The sequence below is a fragment of the Macaca nemestrina genome, chromosome 14, assembly GCF_043159975.1.
Source record: "Macaca nemestrina isolate mMacNem1 chromosome 14, mMacNem.hap1, whole genome shotgun sequence".
NCBI lineage: Eukaryota > Metazoa > Chordata > Mammalia > Primates > Cercopithecidae > Macaca > Macaca nemestrina.
In genome coordinates, this window is record NC_092138.1 from 4,854,900 (window position 1) to 4,875,314 (window position 20,415).

Below are 20,415 nucleotides of genomic sequence, written 5' to 3' on the forward strand. Positions count from 1 at the left end.
AGAACTTAACTCTTGGTCAGCTTCTCTATTTGTGCTATTCCTACCTGTGCATTTAGAATGTTTTCAGATCCCTTTTACACTACTAAATCTACCTATGATATTTCTGGAAATTTTTTCTCTCCATGTTCTTTTCCGTGCAATCAAGCAGATTATGAAAGTTATTTAATGGGCTAATATAGCTAGCTATAGGGCCTCAGGGAGTTGTGCAACCTCCCGCAGCCTTCGTTTCCTTACCACAGAAGGGTGGGGGCAGCATAAATTGTTCTGGAGCTCTCCTAAGGCTGAATGACCTTGACCCTATCTCCTCTCGCTGCCCTTTACAAGCATGGAAGCTGGGGTGAACCCAGAGCTCCAAAAGGACAGAAGCAGGCCTCAGCCAGCACAGGCTGCCTGCTGCATCACCCAGGCTGACCTCCAACCACCCAGGTCGCACCTCTAGAGCACACACTGACGGCGCCAACATCGCTCTGGAGCCTTATGCCCTCCATCCCTGTTACTGTATTTACTGATTTAAGTCAAGTTTTTCTAAAACCTAACCCAGTCTGCATCTTTGTGTCTGCCATATTGCTCCTACAAGAACATAAGCTGCTGCTTTTGGACAAGAGCCTTGTCTATTTTATCCATGCTGCAACCCCAACAAAGACCTGCTCTGCTCTGTGCCCTCAGCCTGCACCCTCACACAGCAGCCACCTCTGCTCAGACTCCATCCCCCGTCTCTGCTATCAGGGATTCTAGAGATTTGACTGATGTTCTTCCGCTGCCCATCTCAATTGCTGCCCTAGTATAACATTTAAAATACATGTATGCCCAAACTCTACCTTAACCAAGTGATCAATGTTAACATCACTAGTAAAAGCAAAAACTAAACTGCCTTAGGGAGCAATGAGAAGACCACCATACCCCTTCTGTGGGGTTCCATCCCAAATGCATCACCTGACTCTAATCATGAAGAAACATGTGTCCAGAAGAAATTGACAATAGTCTACAAAGGAATAAAAAAAGTATAGCCATGAGCTGGCTACCTGTGTTTGTAAAGAGAAGGTTACTGGAGCATGGTCGTACCCATTCATTTCTGTCTTGCTGACGGCCATCTCAACAACGCTGAGGAGATGGCTCAGGTGTTTCCAGGATCACTGCTGAGAAAGGGCCAGCACTCCACTGCCAGGCCCCAGGCATCGAGAGGAGCAAACAGAAGAGTGGGCTGGGAGGCAATGCCATGAGGACCAGCTGCATGCATGGCCTCTTCCCTGTCCGTGCATCTCAGTGCTCACACACAGCAGGCCACGAGGCACCAGCCACAGGAGGAGCAGAGTAAATACAGCAGATGGGACGGCATCAAGAGTCTGAGCATGAACTTAAACACGAAGCTGAAACGATGTGACCCTAGCCTCCTACAGTGCAATAGCAGCTCATCCTCTGCCACAGCTGCGGGGCCCCAGAGTGTGTCCTCACTCAAGGTCCCAGTATGTACCTTAGGTCAAGTATATGGTGGCCAGTCAGGTGCTCTGCTAGATTAAAGGCCATGTATCACACTAAACTTGGAAGAGAAAAATAAAAAAAAAAAATCAAATTCATTATTGCTAATTTGATCTCACAGAATCCAAAGTCTTAAACTTTCTATGAATATAATATTGTTATTGATAGAAACATATCCTTAATTGAATGTGCCATCAGAGGAAACCAGAAGCCTCTAAAAACAAAAATAAAGAAGGAATCAGCTGGGCACAATGGCTCATGTCTGTAATTCCAGGACTTTGGGAGGCCGAGGTGGGCGGATCACCTGAGGTCAGGAGTTCAAGACCAGCCTGACCAACATGGTGAAACTCCGTCTCTACTAAAAATACAAAAAATTAGCCGAGCATGGTGGTGCATGCCTGTAATCCCAGCTACTTGGGAGGCTGAGGCAGGAGAATCACGTGAACCCAGGAGGTGGAGGTTGCAGTGAGCTGTGATCATGCCATTGCACTCCAGCCTGGGCGACAAGAGCAAAAAACTCCATCTCAAAAACAAAATTAAAAAAAGGAGTCTTTCCCATCAGTCAGTCTTCAATGGAAATCACGTTCAGCTGACACACTGTGATCTAAGTCAATCTCCATTTAATTGAGTCTTCCTAAGTAAGTTATTGGCCTTAACATTTGTTATCAATTTAAGAACCACCAGGAAATAAAAACATGAATAAGCTCTGTCCCTCCCTTCCTAAAGTCAGGTAGTTGGGACCCAGTGGGAGGGATGGTCAGTCGTGCCTACAAAAGCAGTGCCAGCCCAGAGGGTGAGACGGCCCCCAAAAGAAGCAGGGGCAATGAGGACTGCGCCACACAGGGATCCTGACCACGTAAGGGGCCATGGGGCTTCCCAGCCAAGCCTCTCACTGCCAGAGTCAGAAGCTAAGAATGTAGCAGGATGCTAGACCGTACCCTAGGAACACGGGGAGGGACACTGGACTGTGCCAGCTTGGGAGGACCGGGGTGAATCCACTGTTTTCAATGAGATACAGGAATACGCAGCAGCAATGTTAGGGTGGATCCTCCCATGCTGAACTGGGAGGGCCAGGGCGGCAAAGTTCCCGCAGCACGGAACCTCCGACTCTGAGAGCCTGGCTTCTAAATGCCATCCCCTACTGGGAGGAACTGGGGCTGCTTGGAGAAATGGGGATCCCAGGACTGAGGCAGGGAGACACAGGGGCAAGCAGAACATCTGTGGAGAAGAAAGGAGGTGCTCAGAGAAGATGATGAAGGCCAGTTTGCAAGGTGACAAAGGGAACATCAAAACAGATGATGGTGCAGTGAGCTGAAGGCCCCTAGAGAAACAGGAGGCTCTGAGTCCATGCTGATAAAAATGTGCTGGCTCTCTGAGGAGTGAAACCTTTACAGGGCCTCCAAGCACTTCCACATGAGATGGTTACAAAAGGTGAGAGCAGCTCCACATGGAGAAGCCACAGTCACCCTGCACCAAACCCTCAGAGCCAGTGTCCTGCCTAACGGGACAGAAGGAGGTGTGCATCCCCAGGCAGGGCATCACTCCTGAAAGCAGAGACAACCTGGAACAGGAACAGGTTCCTTGTCATAAAGGACACTGTTGGGACAACAAACCTAACAGCTCTGAAGGGTGGAATGGACCATAGCATCACTGTGGATTGATTTTAATGGTTCTACGGTGGTTATGAAGTAAAATGCCATCAATTGTTAGAAAATCAGTAAAGTATTTAAGTTAAAAAAAAGTTTCTGTGTTGTACTTGCAACGTTTCTCTATGTTTGAGGTTCTTTTAAAACCAAACCAAACCAATCAACTCCAAAACCTAAGGAACATCCAGTATGCATCCCAACTCAATTGAACTTCAAAACATCAACAGTATCTACCCATACACCTGAGCTGTGGGCTGTGAGGGCAGAGACACAAAGACATCCCAGCAGCAGGACCACACCAGCACCCACACCTTGGTTTCCAGACACCTTTTTCATGACAAGGAACCAGGGCTGCTCTTTGGAGACATGGCTGACGCTGGGGCAGGGAAACACAAAAAGTGCCTGAAGCATCTCGTAGGGCAAAAAAGCAAGGAAGCTCTCCCAAAACAAGAGGATGCTGTGTGTCACACGGGTCAACCTAAGAGAGCTCCCAAGGCCAGAGTGTGGGACAATGTAAGGATAAGGCAGGGCTGGATATAACCCCAAGTGAATTGATTATGACCCTCTAAAAAGAGGAAAGGAGCCCATACTGATATAAATACGGCATGTGCCACACTAACGTGTTGGTCAACAACGGACCACATATATAATGGTATAAGATTATAATACCATATTTTGACTGTACCTTTTTCACATTTAGATACACAAATACTGACCATCATGTTTGTGTAAATATACTCTATGATGTTTTACACAATGACAAAATCACCTAATGATACATTTCTCAAAATGTATCCCCATCATTAAGCAATGTGTGACTGTAAATGATTAAATAAATGAAGGGGGAAGAAGTGGCACATTTTCCCTACAGAAGAACTCCAAATAATATATAACAAGAATCCCCCTCTTATAGCCTTCAAAATCTTCAATATTTAAACAATAAACTATATTTAAAATCATTATATAATATTTACATACCATACATGCTTACGAAATATACCTATAAACATATTGTATCATATAAATTAAAATATATTTTGCATTTACATAACCTACACTTCTATCACATATATAAACATAGGATGAGGATAAATTTCAAGAGACAACATGATTGATCAGGAATAAACTTTACATCCTTTCTCGAACTCAACTGACACCGTGGTCACGGCCCTTACACCTGGCTGGGACCCAGGTCCCAGTTCCCATGCATGGCACCCACCGTAAGACGCAGCAGAGCACCATGAGGTGAGTGGGCACGTTGGCAGGGTTGAGCATGGCTGGGGTGTCCGACCTCATGCAGGCCAGGAAGGCCCTCATCCTGCGGTTCTTGTCTTCTACCGCCTTGCCCAACCACAGCCTCTTCAGGTTGGGGCAGGTCCACTCCCTGAAGGCAAGAGCTTCAACCAGTTCCGGGGTTTGGGGAGACTTCCCTTTGTAAGCTGCCCATTCTTTAATGATCACTGGTGAGACTACAGAAAAAAAAAAGCCAGAAAAGACACATTCATGCATCATTCACCTACTTTCAGTCTTAACAAAAACAAGCAGCTCTAGTAACTGGTCTGAAGATTGGCCTCTCAGGTAACAATGCATTCTCTCCTTAGCAAAACCACCAATCATCAAGTCCTTGTGGGTATTTTGTTTGCCCCTCTATTCTGTGCAACTAATGGCTCATTCAGATTTTCAGTTAGGCCACAAATAAGTTTCATCCAATCAAATCATGACTTGATTTTCTCATATAATTAGTATGTATAAATCAAGATGTTAGACAAAATCCATTTTAATATTTTATATCTACACATAGTTTTAACAATTAGTGTAATTCACAGAAGTATGTGGTTATCTAATTATTTTAACACACAAAATCCAATTTGGACAGCTAATCCCTTTCTACGTGGATAAATACCCTCATAAATTAGATTTGAGAAATAATTTGCATGCAGTAGCCACTTTACTAAACCTCCCACTTCAACAAATGTAACTGTTAAACTCTATTTTTAAGACTGGCCAGTAAAACATAAGTAGATGTAAATATTCCAAGTTTTGAAGTCCCAGATGATGCCAGCACACAGTAATTCTATTCAGCAAGACTTCAGACAGAGTGTAAAGTTATCCAACATTTTGCCTCAAAAAAGACAAGAAGTTCTAAGTTGATATAATACAGAAACAATACCTTTTATCCACAGATGTTTTACTATTAGTCAATTAATTCTTACAAATACATAAACATGCACATTTTCCCACTTGATTTCCCCATAAATTAAGGAAAAAACAATGACAAGGAAATAAAACAAAAACAATCCATATTGCACAGCAGAATGTTAAAATCTCATCAACTGCACTGAGGTAACAACCCAATAGGGAAATCTGGAAATCTGGATGTGCATTTTATAATTAACAAGTGGTTCACTCTAGTTGAATAAACACCAGAACCAAAGCAGGGCCTGGTGTGGTCCCTTGCCCAGTGCTGCTACACATGGGCAAAGACACCGTCCCTGGCTAACACACTCCAGTACACGGCCCACTCCAAGGCCAGTGGCTGTACGGAGACCAGGATGCTATCATAAACTCTAATTTGATCTTCAACATATTAATTCTACCCAAATTACATTAATCTATCTGGGCTTGTCTTCTCTAAAGTAATACCTAAGGCATTCTGAAGAGTCCAAAAGCAGGACAGAGTTAAAGGTATTACTGGCTAATCTCCAGTTCCACTGAGTCTAAATATAGTCAGGCAATACAATAATCTCTTAAAATGTCATGAAAAAACACGCCAGGAGTTAGAAACTTGGATACACAGTTTCTCAGCAACAGAAAAAAAATGCTTAAACACATTTCAATACCTGACAAGTCAGGTAACAGTGTTACCCATAGGAACACGTTGAGTCAAGACCTCATGGCAAGGGCTCTGTGACAAGCCCTTCTGGAGCCAACTCCAGATAGTGTCCCCTTATGTGAAGCCTGTCGGGCAGAGCTGGGGTACAAGTTAAGGCAGTCACTGAAAATTTTCCTTTTACAAAATGTTACTGCTCTCATTAGGCAAATATCTTTCATTTACATTTGAATATCTTAGTGTTTAGATGTTAAAGAAATATTTCAAACACTCCAAATGCTTTAAAGTCCATCAAGTCAAAACAGACATACATGTATATATAAATACATGCTTATTTGTTTTTATTCAATACTTTTAGGTGCAGATATAAAACCAATAAAGTCTCCATCACGAAGCATACCCTGTCGTTGGACGCACAATCTAAGGCACCGCCCCCACCCCGATCCTGTGATCTCCAGCACAGCTCAGCTTCCAGAAGCTTTTCCAGAAGTAGTGTCAGAACATACAGGATCATCTCCACAACCACCACTACCATGCACAGGCCTTCCTGTGAGCCGACCTGCCTTCCCTCCTGTGACCCAACACCAAGGCTGCTTCACCCCAAGACAACAACCGGCAAGGGGAGCTTCCAGAATGAGCTGTTCGCCAATATGCTATGTTGCTATCAGATTACATAAGCACACCTCGCAAACACATGGGACACACACATCACACATTTCATACCATGCACACGTTGCATACTTCACACAACATACCCCCAACAAGCCCCACCTCACACACACCCCCCACCACACCACACACATACCACAATACACACACTGAAACATACCCCACACACAGAGCATGGGTTTATGTGGTGCATGTCAGGAGACCCCTACGGGTTTTCAAGAGAGGCAATCTTACTAAATTGGCCTTTAGCTTTGTCATTTTTTTCTTTCCCTTTCATCGGCTCTGTTCTTGCCTCTCTTTAATCATTTTAACAATCATTCATGTTTTGTTTTCATTCTAGAAAAAAAAAATTATTGGTAGATTTTCCTTCTCAATTTCAAAACTTTAGGCCTCTGCAGAGTTCATCCTGTGAGGCCCTAGGTCGCAAAGTGAAGAGGAGGTCACAGGCACTAGTCCTGATGCACGGTATCCTCAGAAATCTGCGCTCCAGCTGCAGGCTCTGACAACTCTCCCCATTAGAGCTCGGAGGGCCTCCTGTGTACCTGAATGAGCCTGGCCTGGTGCTGTGTCTCAAGACTCAGCACAGCCCAGAAGGAAACAGGTGGACACACTCCTGAGAGCCGAAACTGAACTCTTGTTGATGAACTCATGGCAATACTCCAGCCAAAGGCTGCTCCGAGTCCTAGAAGGGCTCAGAACTGTCCCGGGTAAGCCTGTAGACACAGCAGGCACAGAGGGGGTTAGTGTTCTCTTTCACAGCACTAAGCATGTTGTTGCCCACGTGCAACAGTCATGACAAGAACAGCAAGTCCAATTCAGGAAATACATGTCTTTATCAAAGAAAAAAGATGTGACTGACACAAAGGCTTGCTCCAGAAGCAAAGGTGCTCATCTCTAATAGTTAGAGAACTTTTGAGTATTCCACCAGAGAACAGAGGTGGAACCTTAGGCCAATCAGTTAATAAGTATTTACGGAACATCTACTATGTGCCAGGTAGGGCTGGGACAGGGGGAAGCTGACGATCTGCACAGGCATGTGCTTGAGAGGGAGATCAATTCACATTTTATACATTACTTACATTAAATTAATTACAAATGAGTGTTTATGAAGAATTCCAAGGGACATCCAATTTTCGGGTTGAAATAGCAGCCTCAAGAGTGGAAGAAGTTGAGGAAAGAAAAATGCCTGGCTCTGTTTCACAAGTCCCCTGCAAAGGGGCAGCTGGAGGGTAGCCACCAGAGATGAGAACGTCTGCTGCTCTTCTCTCTCTGGGCTGCTGTTTTCTTCTGAAGAGTCACTGTTGCCCAGGAGGAAGGACTTCTTAGCCCTCACGGTATTACTCAACCCACAGGAAATAAGCAAATACAAAGTACCCAGCCCAGCAAGTAATTTGAGCTTTTACAGAAACCTGGGGGTATGTGGGCTTGCCCATGGCACTAGGCTCCAGCACATCCTGGGTGGCTACCGTCTGGGTCTTAGAGCATGGTAGTGTAAAACGAACTCTGTACTGGTACTTTTGAAGGGAAACATGTTCCTACTGCATCTTACTAAAACAGTAAGATTCCTGGAGGTCAGCTCACGTATCACCATCAACAAATATTAATCTCATCTTTTCACTGTCAGAAAAATTCACTACTTCAGGAAGTAGCCTACTTCTGAAAGACTGAATATTAAACTGTCTTCCTTACCTTAAACTCAACCATATTTTTACACTGGCAAAAACAACTCTAGGGCAGACATGTTACTGGAGGCTAAATTTATAATGCATTTTCCTTACAGAAAGCACCCCTTCAAAATATAATTTGGGGCCATAAAATACTATCGTACTTAAGTTGTCAGTAAAAAACTCAATGTTTTCCATCAGATGTTAATCATCTTCTTTTAGTAGCACACTTAACATGACAACTAAGCCACCCTGGAAATCTGTTATAATGCTGACTTTGGGATCTATCCTAGCCCAGGTTCATTTTGTAAGCCAATCCCAACTTGCCGGAGTGGCCGCCTGTAAGATCATATTATAAAGTATGTCTCTAAGCTCAGTGCCAGAGCACGACCATTAATTAGCAATGCCCACTAAGAACATAGGAGAGAGAACTGCAGCATGCATGCACACGTGTTCATAGGTTAGGAAGAGATGCAGGCAGATGAATGGCTTCCAAGATGGTGGCTGACTAGACTCTGGTTGTGTGTATTTAGGGAGCAGCCACTATTATACTTGACGAGCTTTCCTGGGGTTGTTATGATCATAAACAACAACAAAAACCTCCAACTCATTTATATTAGGACAGAAACAGAAAAGCGGATACAATGAAGACTGTTTTTTTTCCTTCTAATAGAAAAATTGCCCCCTAATTTCTAAGCAGCCCCAGCATGTAGGTAGCACATTGGGTTCTCTTCCTCAGGCTGATACGTCTGTAAGCACCCTCTGTAATTCTCAAAGGTAAAAGGCTGTGGATATTTTCTCAAACCTTTGATATTTGAGGTTGGAGCAGCCCACTGTCCACAAAAATATAAATGCTTAGTAAGGCACAGGACATGTAGCAGAACACGGTATTACAGACATGTAGATAAATGCTGTTCATATTCCTCATTCCACGTATGTTATTCATAATATATTAGAAACTCAAAAGCTCAAGGATTGGCAAGTAACACTGGTTAAAAAAAAAAAAGAGTACGAGGACTTATGAAACAAATATTAATCCAAAAGAGTAATATCACAAATTGGCCTGTCATATCATTTGCCTTCCTAAGCAATTGTCTGCTGTGCTAGGTCTACTCAAAGTTCTGTGAAAAAAACCTTAATGTTTCTCCTAGAAAGCTTTGTAGAATAAAGAAATTCAGACAGACTTATTAGCAGCCTTCATAGAAATCGTGGGAAAAATGTTTACAATACCAATTTTCACAATATTCAATCAGTACAGTAATATTGATTAAAGTATTCTATTTCATAATATAATCCAGTGAGCAGACTTAGTTTACTTTTTATTAGCAATTCCAATTATTAGCACAAATAAAAACATTTTTAAAGCAAACTAGACCAGGAAAAAATGCTCCTTTCGGCTTTTCTTGGTGGTTTAAAAATACAGGAATAAATATAGGAAAATCTTTCATAAAAATAGTACTCATCTATAAACTTGCTCCCTCATTCCACATATTTATTTCATGTGTGTATAATTTTTATCTGTCTACTTTTTATAAGCCTGTTTCTCTTACTTACTTAATTTTGAGGTACTAGGGAAGACTTTTGTAGGAAATGGGAGGCAAGAAACAAAAGCCAATTTTATTAAGATGATGCTAATTTTAAAAATGTGTAAATCACTAAGCTTTACTTTCTGAACTTTGTGCTCTTCAATTATAGCTGGGGATACTTATTACCCTACAATCTTTTTAAATGTAGGCCTTTTATTCCGTCTCATTTGCCCTCAAACCACTGCAGCCTCTCCCACTGACCCCTGGAGAGAAAGAACCCCAGTGACTGGAAGTGACAAGAGGCACTCTGAAGGAGGAAAAGCCACAGAGGCACATAAACACCTCTACCACAGGAACGAGAAGAAGAAACTCGCCACAGTATCTGTATTTTTGCAAAGTGAAGGCTTCAAAGCCAGAAGTTCCTGCGTCAGACCCTGGACACATCTCCGGGCCCAGCCTTTATTCCAGCATCAACAGAAAAGGTCTCTGGGTTCCACCTTCCCTACCAGCAGGTGCCACTATCACCGTGGATCACGTCTGGAGGAATCTGCATGCCCCTGGGTGTTAATAGTTCTCTTCTACGTACACCACTGAGAGGGCTTAGAATTCCAAGGCATATACTGCCATGATAAGCAAATATTCTTCTGAATTTCCTAAAAGTGAAATTATAGAACTTAAGGATGGAAAGAAAGGTGTGGAAAATAAATTGCCAGCACATAATACAACATGACTTTCAAAAGGCTGGAATTTTTTTTTCTTTTTCTTTTTTTCTTTTTTCTTTTTTTTTTTTTGCTATCACCTAGTTCAGGAGCAGAAGGGCTAGAAATTTTTGAGGGTCTCATATCCTACTTTCGCCATATAGTGACTTTAAAAATGAAAGTTTAGTAAATCACAGGAAAGCTAGCTATAAATTATGAACACTTGACCATATGCCTTAATCACTGACTAGGTTTCCAAATGAATATACGTGACTTAAATCTGCTGAGAGTTAAATATTTTTAAGCAACTCTTAAGACTTCAACATGCTTGCCTTTTGAATAGTTCTCTCCGATAATAAGGCCATCTTGGGACAATCCTTATTGTTACAGTGACCATTAACAGGAACATACAGCTGTGCAGATAAGGTTCTGAAGCTATTTTAGATCACAGATTTTCCATTCAGAAATGGCCACACCAGCTGCTGGAGCAGCAGGCTCTCTCTGGAGTCCATATGCAGAGGGCTGGGTTGCCAGATCACTTCGGAAAGCCAAGGAAGCAGGGTTGGGGGAGAACAATCCTTCACAGGGACATGGCCTCCCAGGACTCTTTCTTTGGCTTATGGATCTTCCAGTATGACAATAATTTCATTCAACCTACATGTGGTCCAAGAGTGGCCATAGATTAGACAGCAAATTTCAACAAGATCTAAATACAATCATTGTTCCATCTTGTCAATCAAGAACTCCTGAGAAACTTTTCAATGTCAGCTTCATTGTGGCACAATCAGACATTTTCCTATCCTATTTAGATTGTCAAGAAGCTGTAGCACTCTCCTTAGTACAAATATGTGTTACCAATTAATAGATATTTCAAATAAGGAAGTTTAAATCAATGGTCCGAGCAGGGTCAGTATTTAATCAGCTAAAATCTAATGAACAGGTTATATGGAAGGCATTTTAATGCATGCAATGTTCATGAACATAGATCACACTGTGCACATTACTCAATTCTCAAACAAGGTTGGTTTTGAGCAAGTTGAGAGCACTGAGGCTTAACAATCACAAGATATTCTCAAAACAAAAATATCCCTTCTGGAGAGCTGGTGTTCCAATTAGGGTGATAATCATGGATGTATCACTGACATAAAAACCTTTTTTATAGGCTTGTTTCCCCCTCATGAATGTAACTACGCATGAAACAAGTTCAATTTTACCAGCTCCCTATAAAGACCTAGATTCCAAAGCTGCTTATAAAAATCTCACCCACTGAAATTACGGTACTGAGTAAGGTCTCTCAACTTCTAAACTCAGGTCAAATCTATACATCTTTTCCATTCAGAAATAAACTTGTATTTGTCATAGCACATTAATAATGCATCTTTCTAAACACTTACATTCTAGTGTCTTAACTGTCTACGCAAAGGTCATCTGCACCTGCTCCATCTTTGACACTTAAAGGCTTCATTTCTGTTTTGGTTCAGTCCATATATCGCTATCCAACTCATCTTTCTAAATGGAAACATCATTTGTAACAAACCTTCAATGGCTTCCCATCTCTACAGAAAAGTCAAAATCAAAGTTCATAAACCACTTGAGCAGAAAAGACTGCAATTTGTTTACCACTGACCTTTCAAAGCATCTCAGCACTTACGCACGCTCTCACATGAGTTTAATTTTCTGATGCACCAAACCAGGTCTTCATCTCCAACAAGCCGTGTGTACCTAAACCAATTATTCATTCTTTCACTGCCTGCTGCACACTGCTCTAAGAGTAATATACACAATAGCAAAAAACATAAATGTTTATGAAATCACTTTTAAAATCTCATTTACCATCAAAGAAGTACAAACTACCATTGGCAAAGCTCAGCCTCCACAGTGGAGAAAATACCCAGGCTCCATGATCAATTAACAAGTGCGGTTGGCTGGGCCTCTGTCCTTTTCCTCAGTGCTAGTTGACTCCCTTTCCCAAACCAAATCTGATGCATCCTTATCCCCAATCCTTCCTGCCTTCACCAACAAAGGTGGCCCCAAAGTATGAACTCCTGCCTCTGCTCCTCCTTCCCACCTAAGTCTACTAATACAAACTCTTTATCAGGACTAATTTTTTCCTATTCTCTGTGATAAACTCACCTCTTCCCCACTAAATCCTCCCCATTGGTCAAAAAAAGAACATAACAATAACCAAAAACTATTCAGCCTCCCATCCTTAAAAAGAAGAAGGAGAAGAGGAAAGGAGGGAAGGGAGTTCCTGAAAGTTCTCACTTTGAAGATATAGCCTTCCTTTGGCCATCTCAGCCACATCTCAAGAGAAGATCCAGTGCCACCTGCTGCCACCATCTTGTTTTGTGTTCTCCTGTGTCCCTTTCCTCCTCCACCGACATCAATGGCACCCCCATTCGCTTGAGTCATTTCAGACTTCCCCAACCCTTCTTGTCTTTTCTTCCTTTGATGGCACTCCTGTGACTTCTGATTCCAGCTGGAGTTGGTCTGCTCAGAGAAAGTCAGGGCAGTCTGACACCACGAAAGCTGTGGCCTGCCCTGGCTTCCACAATCCCCACCTCTCCTCCTGCCCCCCACCATCCACATGCTCTGCACATGCTGGCCCTTCTGAGAGCTTTCTCTACTGTGCATTAACAGGACAGCCTCTCCCAGGCCCAGCCGGAGACCTCTCAACCTAGACCAAGACAGCTGACAGGGAGCTAGCATGAGAAGCACCATCAGACGTGCGTGCTGCAGACATGCAGCAGGCACGAGGTCAAGACTCCACTTCCTGGGCATGTTTGGTACCGCAGCACACCAATGATGCCGAATGGCCCAACTCTGGAGGGGTAGGGGACAGTCACACCTGACTCCACGGGACAGCACAGAAGCCACAAAGCCCGTTCCTATTCAGCCCGAGATGATCACTGGAAATGCCTAAAGGAGTTTGCTGTGTAAAGGTAACACTGTTTTTAGAACACACAAGCAAATAAAAAATAATACCTTCTACCACGAAGCCAGTGCAGTGCTCTGAAGCTGCGGACAAAGGAGCTGCAGCACCCAGGATGTCACAGGATTTGGGACTAGACAGAGCCTGCAGCGCAGGCAAGCTAAGCCCGGGAGAGAGGAACAACTGAAAAAAGGGGGTCTGAGGGCCTGGTCAGGCTGCAGGAGAAGTGAAGAATAGTGACAGGCCAGGACAAGTGACCAGCCATGTGCAAAGTAAGAAATGCCATTCTTTTGTGAGCAAATGGATCACACAATGTGAGAAAAGAATGAAAACAGGTACATTGAAGAATGTCCTGAACCTTTGAGAAGAATGTCATTTACAATGTTCATTGTTCCACATGGTATCTCCAGCCATCGAAGACACAGAAGTCCTGATCACCTCCTGCCAGTGACAGTCACACTAGCAGCTCAGCAACCACTCTCAGGACAACTATCACCAAGGAAGGGTAGTGAGAAGTGCTTCACTTTAACGCCTTACGGATTGCAAGTTTGTCACAGTAATTGCAAACAGAAAAATTTTAAATCTAATGAACTTAGGTTAAAGTTCCAAAGCTCAGCACTGCACACAGTCAGTGCTCACAAGGAGCTTCACCATCTCAGGAGGCCTGCATTGACCCACCACACAAACAAATAGTCTGGAACTAATTATCCATGGCTCAAAGAATGATCTAGTAATTTACAATTTTCACAATTCATAATATTCTCAGACTGTATGTTTGAGGATTCTTTTCTATATTTCCAACTAAATATACAGTTACTTTTACATTCCTTACATTAGGAAATAAAATTACCTAGAACAAAAAGGCATCCTTTTCTCCAAGTATTACACAAGCCCACTAGAAGATAAAAGAAAAATGCTTTGACCTCATCTTTGACCACCTTTTCAATCCTTTTCAGTGTTTCCACCTGCACCCCTCACTCCCAGAGTTGATCAGCTGGAAGTGCACATGTCTCAGAGGATTCCGAGACAAATCATCACAATCCTGCGACGATCCGTGAGTCCCACGACCTTCGCTACAGCTGCAGAGCCATGCGTGGTGGCACTCCAACGGCACACACATGGCCAATCAGAGACCTGCTGGAAGTTTTCTCCAGGACCCTGGCCTTCTGGAGAGAGCAGATCTTTGTTTCATGAAAACCAGAGCACAGAAACACACTCGTCCTGATTACCAAGACGTGGTAATTACAGAGAGTGGCGGCAATTCAGGTCTGCTTTCAGATCAACATTCACTTTAAAGTGTAAACCTGTTTTATTATTTTACCGAATAAACATCATTATTGGAATGTTACTGAGGAAGAAAGTCTGTGGCTTCTCCTCCTTTTCTAAGAGCTTTTACCCTGGCCTACTGCCCCGATGACGGCCCACCTCCTTTACACAGAGGTACTCGGGGTCAACTCAGTCATGATTCTTCTAAGGCTTTAGAAAACGCACAAGAGATTACGAGGTACCGAGGAAAACAAACAATGGATTGTTACAGTACATACATTCTGGTGGAAGTCTGTTCTTTCTAAAAGCAAGTCTCTCAGTTTTCTTTCTGCTTTCTGCCAAACTAAACAGGACTCCGTAAACATACTGACGAACTGGCCTATAGAGCAGAGCGGCCGGAGGCAGGTCCTTGTTGGCTTCATCTTCAATAGAAACAGCAATTTTGATTTCACCCTTTGCATGGAAGAAAGCAGAATAACATTGCACATTTTTCACATTGAATTTACAATACACTCACAGAAATACACTGTATTATCTCCAGTTAATGACACTGCAATTCCATTCCAAATCAACTGCTTAATAACTTGCCTAAATAAAGATGTTTAGGAAGAGTTCATTTGGCAGGCTGTGGCCAAAGCATATGCTCAAAGAATCAAAATAAAATCTGCATTATTTTATGTTTAATCCGAAACCAAGAACAAAAGAAAACCATGTAGATGTTCCAAAGTCTTTGAAACAATCCAGACAGATAACATCAGACAACAAACAGAATAAAAAAGACTGAGAACTTGCAACTTTTATTTAGAGAGTGGGGATGGTCATATGCAGTATAATTGAAAATTTTCAATGACCTACATGCAAACTAAAGAACTGAGTATCCTGAAAATATAATGGTCAAATTTTCTTTGCCAAGTTCTTCCACGGCAAATTACCACCTCATGTATTAGGCTTCTGCCATAGTGTGGCAGGTGTTCAAGAAATGTGTCTCATTGCGGGTAAGGACATGCCTAGCCACTAGGGCAGAAAACAAAAGCACTCCATCTTTTTCATGTCCCAGGACCAATACGGCAAGAACCGCATCTGACTCAAGAACGTGCTGCCAAGAGACAAATGACTGACTATGGCCTTTGGCAGCTGAGATTGTTACCAAAATTTATCAGTCTCAGGGATCTTATAGCATCAAAATACATCTCAAGATATCATGCAATAAATTTTATTTAATTATACTCAGAGCATAAAAATGCACTTATGACCTCAATGTCTGTGAAGTTCATTGATATATATGCTTTAAATAATAATTTTGTAACATCTGCTGTTTCTTTCACGTAAGTTTAATTTCAAAACTGGTCTTTCCCCTTACCCTCCGTACTTTCATATTCATTAATCCAGTAGCTACATGTGTTCTAACACTCTCACCTAGGGAATATTTATCTTAATAATATGATGCTTTGCAAATTCTCTTCATTACCATAAAGATGCATCTCACTGTAAATGTCTTAGCCTGGGCAATTAAATACCAGAGCCATTCAGCTTATAGGATAAACTGAAAAAACTTAAGTAGCATTTTAAAATCTGAAAAGACAATTATCTCTCAACCATGTCATTTTATCAGTCTTTGTCCTTGAAATTCATAAGAAATAAGAAAGTATGTCGGTACAACTTGCAACCCTCACATAGATCTAACCGACTATCCAGGCATCAGATCCCGCAGTGTGGACATATCAGGTGGCTCCTGGGGACCTTACATTTCAAACAGCCCCACGAGGAATGAGTGTTGTTTCTTAACACGTTGTTTTGAAAGATGTCTTCCCAAAACTTTGGTTCCTTAAACTTAGCAAAATGCTCTCCCCACAACACTTACTTTTCACTTACCCTTTATAATTTATGTTGAACCTGAAAAATAAAATGTTCACCTTACAACCATAATCTGAAAAGTGATACTATAAATGCATACCCATATCAAATAATAGATGAGATTTGGAGGCATTACAACTAAAAAATAAATTAAAGGATCTGAGCAAATAGTACTGGCTACATGTTTTCCATGTCCTTTAATTAATAAAAGTAAGCAGTATTTGGATTAGTCGGTTAACAGTTGAAGTCCACCTCAGGAGTATTAGAGAACAGGAGTTCATTATTGCATTTGTTGACTCTATTTTACAAACCACAGATGGGTTGTAGAGAACAGACAGAAAAGTCTGGTTATATATGGTCGTATAGGTACTGAGGAAAACATGTTAATAATACATGATAGTAATAAACCAATTCTGCAGGATTAATCTAGTAACTGAGGTAACTTGTTAAATTGCGGGGCTAAGATTAAAAGTGCCAACGTAAAGACTACACATCACTGAGGAAATTTAAATACACATAGATACATCTGAGACACCAAGATTAAAAAATAATTGATGCCACACTATATGTATATATTTAAGCATACATGCGATAAGACACTAATAAAGTGAAATTATGACACTGTATAAAAAGACAGTTGCATTTTCTGACTATGCGCGTGTTAACAAAATCCTGTATTCCATTTTTTGCTCTTAGCACTATTAAAACTGCACTCAATGAGGTTATGAACAAGTCAAAACACATGAAGTACTATGAGCCATTCAAAGGGGGAAACATTATTTTCTAAGCACAAATGATAAAGGAACCAGATATTGTATCTGACATCAGAATTAAACCTGACGTTACAGCACAAATATGGTGTAAGAAAATTCTGAAATTGAAATAAAAAGAAAAAAATTACAAGTCATAAAATAATGTGATGCATTATTTCATTAGAAGTATAAAAATATTTTATACTAAGTTGAAGGAAAAAAGTGAGACTTCTCACGAGTTACTTTTAAACTGTATTTACAGTTATAAATGTTCATCTTTCATTCAATGTTTAGAAAGGGGAAAGTGAACTTTGCTTCAAATAGATTAGTAAGACAGAAAATGGTTCAAAAAAGGACAAAAGGACAAAACACCCAAAGGAATGGCCACTCATCAAATACCAGAAGCCACTCCAGGGCCCCTTTGATAATACCTTCGTCAGGACATGGAAGATGTAGGGGTACATCAGCCCCTTCTTGTGCCTGTGCTCGGCCACTCTCAGCACCTCAGGTGCAACGGGGGGCAGGGGAGGTGTGGTGATGTCCATGTGGTTCCTGGTGGGCATCGACAGGAGGCACGGGATTGGCTGGACAGTGCCCATCTGGCTTCCCTTGCCTTCGGCTAGTTGGCTTCCTGAAGAGGCAGTGGACGAGCCTTCTGCCTACAGTGCAGAGAGCAGAAGGGAGGAAAACGAGTATATGTCATGTTTTCATTCATTTAAAGTATGTTAGGTGCCTGTTCACCTGCCGGACACAGAGGGGACAAAGATGAGTCCTGTCTTGGAGAGACCAGATTTGGTGCCACCCTAAAGACAGAAGAAACAGACAGCACCCTGATCCAGTCCCTCTCCTTGAACAGCTTCCCACACTGAAACAGATCAACATCTACTGTGCCACAGGACAGCAGGCCTGTTGCTCCCCGCTGTTCTGTGTCACCCTGCAGTCCCTCTGTGTTGGGAGACGGAAGCCTCGCTATTTGGCTCTCACTTGTCCATCATTCATGTGGTCCATTCCTGTGTTTGTTTTCTCGAGACCTTGCCTAAGATCTCTACACAAACAGGAAAACCAACATTGCAAGAGACTGTGCAGTCTGAACACAGTTACACAACCCTAACACATAGAAATGGAATTCTAATCCAGGGCTGACTCTGTGCCACAGCTGGTACTTAAAGAACAAACAAAAACCCAAACTCAAGCATTCTCTGTAGTCATTATAAAGCCCTAACTATACACAAGCAAAGATTAAACCAAAAGCCCCAAAAACCTGCTAAGCCACAGCATAATCCCATTAAAAACAAGGTCTCAGATCTACGGATAATGACATAGAAAGAGGTTCATGATACACTGTTCGGTGAAAACACCCATTCTGTAACAACTAAGCCCCCAGATGTGGAGTGTATGAACATAACAGGAAAGAGTCTGGACCCCAAATTATTACCACAGTGATGGATTGCGGCGAGGCAGTAGAACTAAGGAAAGGAAAAAGGAAGGGAGACACTTTAGCACAGTCTGAATTATCTGAATAGTTGCCCAAGAGCAATGATTATTTGTATGATAAAATTTATCAGAATAAATGTTGAAAATAAGAATTGCTTATTGATTGATTTAAGGCCACCCTAAAGACATACACATTTTTCTGTTTCGAAAGTATACTCTTTATAATGGTGTGTAATTAAGTGCTTAATTTTATTCTTTAAAACACAAAGTGCCAAAATTAGTCTTAAGAAGAGTAACTCATAGATAATTCACTAGTGTTTTCTACACTCTCCATTCCATAAGAATACAGATGTGAAACAACTCAAAATGCTTTGGAAGGTGCTTTGAAAATAATATGTATCCACAAAGGATTTTTGTTGCTTATTTGTAGAACAATCATTTAATAGTACGACTTCTTTAGACAAACGTCTGATATTCAGGCAACCCTGCATATTAACCACCAAAACCTTCAAGCAGGAAACCTGCTCCTTCTTGGTAATCACATGTGGCAGACGTGGCTTTGCAAATTGAAAAGGTATTTTTAGATATCACAATTAACAAGTAGAAGTAGAAGAAAAGTGGAGAGGCAGGGCGTGGTGGCTCACGTCTGTAATCCCAGCACTTTGGGAGGCTGAGGAAGGCAGATCACTTGAGGTCAGGGATTTGAGACCAGCCTGGCCAACATGGCAACACCCCGTCTCTACTAAAAATACAAAAATTAGCCAGGCATGGTAGTGCACGCCTATAATTTCAGCTACCAGGGAGGCTGAGCCAGGAGAATTGCTTGAACCCTGGAGGTAGAGGTTTCAGTGAGCTGAGATCGCGCCACTGCACTCCAGCCTGGGTGACAGAGCAAGACTCCATCTCAAAAAAAAAAAAAAAAAAAAAGAAAAAAATGTTTTAAATAAAAAACTTTTTTAAAAAAGAAAAAGAAAAAAAGGGGGGGAAGTTAAATTTAGCATCCCCGGTGCTTTCTCAGTGAATCTTCACAAAAACCTACAACAAATGTGGGCTCAGGAAGGTCCTAAGCACCTTGTCCAAGATGATGCAGAGAGCAAACAACGAGGAAATCAGCTGCCTGCCATGCAGAGAGACTAGCAGAGAGACCAGCAGGCTTGGGTGTAGCTCTGAACTCTTCCTTCCCCGCTTATCCCCTTTGTAAAGGTTTACATGACCTGATTAAAAGAGAGATATTATCTTTCACTATTTGATCACTAATACAGTATGCTAATACAAAATGAGTCAGAACTCAAAAACTAAAAGGCATAGACTTTCTACCTTTGTTTGGTCTCCTGGGTCTCCTCGTGCCTGAGGCTCTGAGTGGCTTCCCGTCTTCTCCCAGCCAATCTTGTTCCCGCTGATATGGCTAAACATAAAATGAAAATGATTACTGTCCAATCACTTTCACAAACCAGCTGACAATGACAAGAAGGGCCTGAGCTAAGTCTGCAGGCTCATGATAACAATACTTTTAAAATAAACACGTCGAGAAATAACTCTATTATAGTAGTTATTTCTTCCTGCTTCAAAAGAGTAGGTGATAACCACATACTATGGAAAAGAAACTCTCGAACGTCTAACTTAGAGGAGTCACCAGGCAGTTTAGAGATGGTCTGTGATGTGCTTAGC

General features: G+C 41.9%; 1 protein-coding gene across 5 annotated transcripts in view; it reads right to left on the minus strand.

Annotated features, from left to right (window-relative positions):
* The window catches only part of LOC105498875 (family with sequence similarity 120 member A), a 115,402-nt gene that overhangs the window by 18,194 nt on the left and 76,793 nt on the right, over window positions 1-20,415 (minus strand). For all 5 annotated transcript variants that reach the window (XM_024786752.2, XM_011771253.3, XM_071077542.1 and 2 more), the window contains exons 8-11: window positions 20,065-20,152; window positions 17,745-17,972; window positions 14,986-15,160; window positions 4,342-4,591 (exon numbers count right to left, since the gene is read on the minus strand). In XM_024786752.2, coding sequence (XP_024642520.1) covers window positions 4,342-4,591; window positions 14,986-15,160; window positions 17,745-17,972; window positions 20,065-20,152 — 741 coding nt within the window. The remainder of the gene's footprint in view (window positions 1-4,341; window positions 4,592-14,985; window positions 15,161-17,744; window positions 17,973-20,064; window positions 20,153-20,415) is intronic.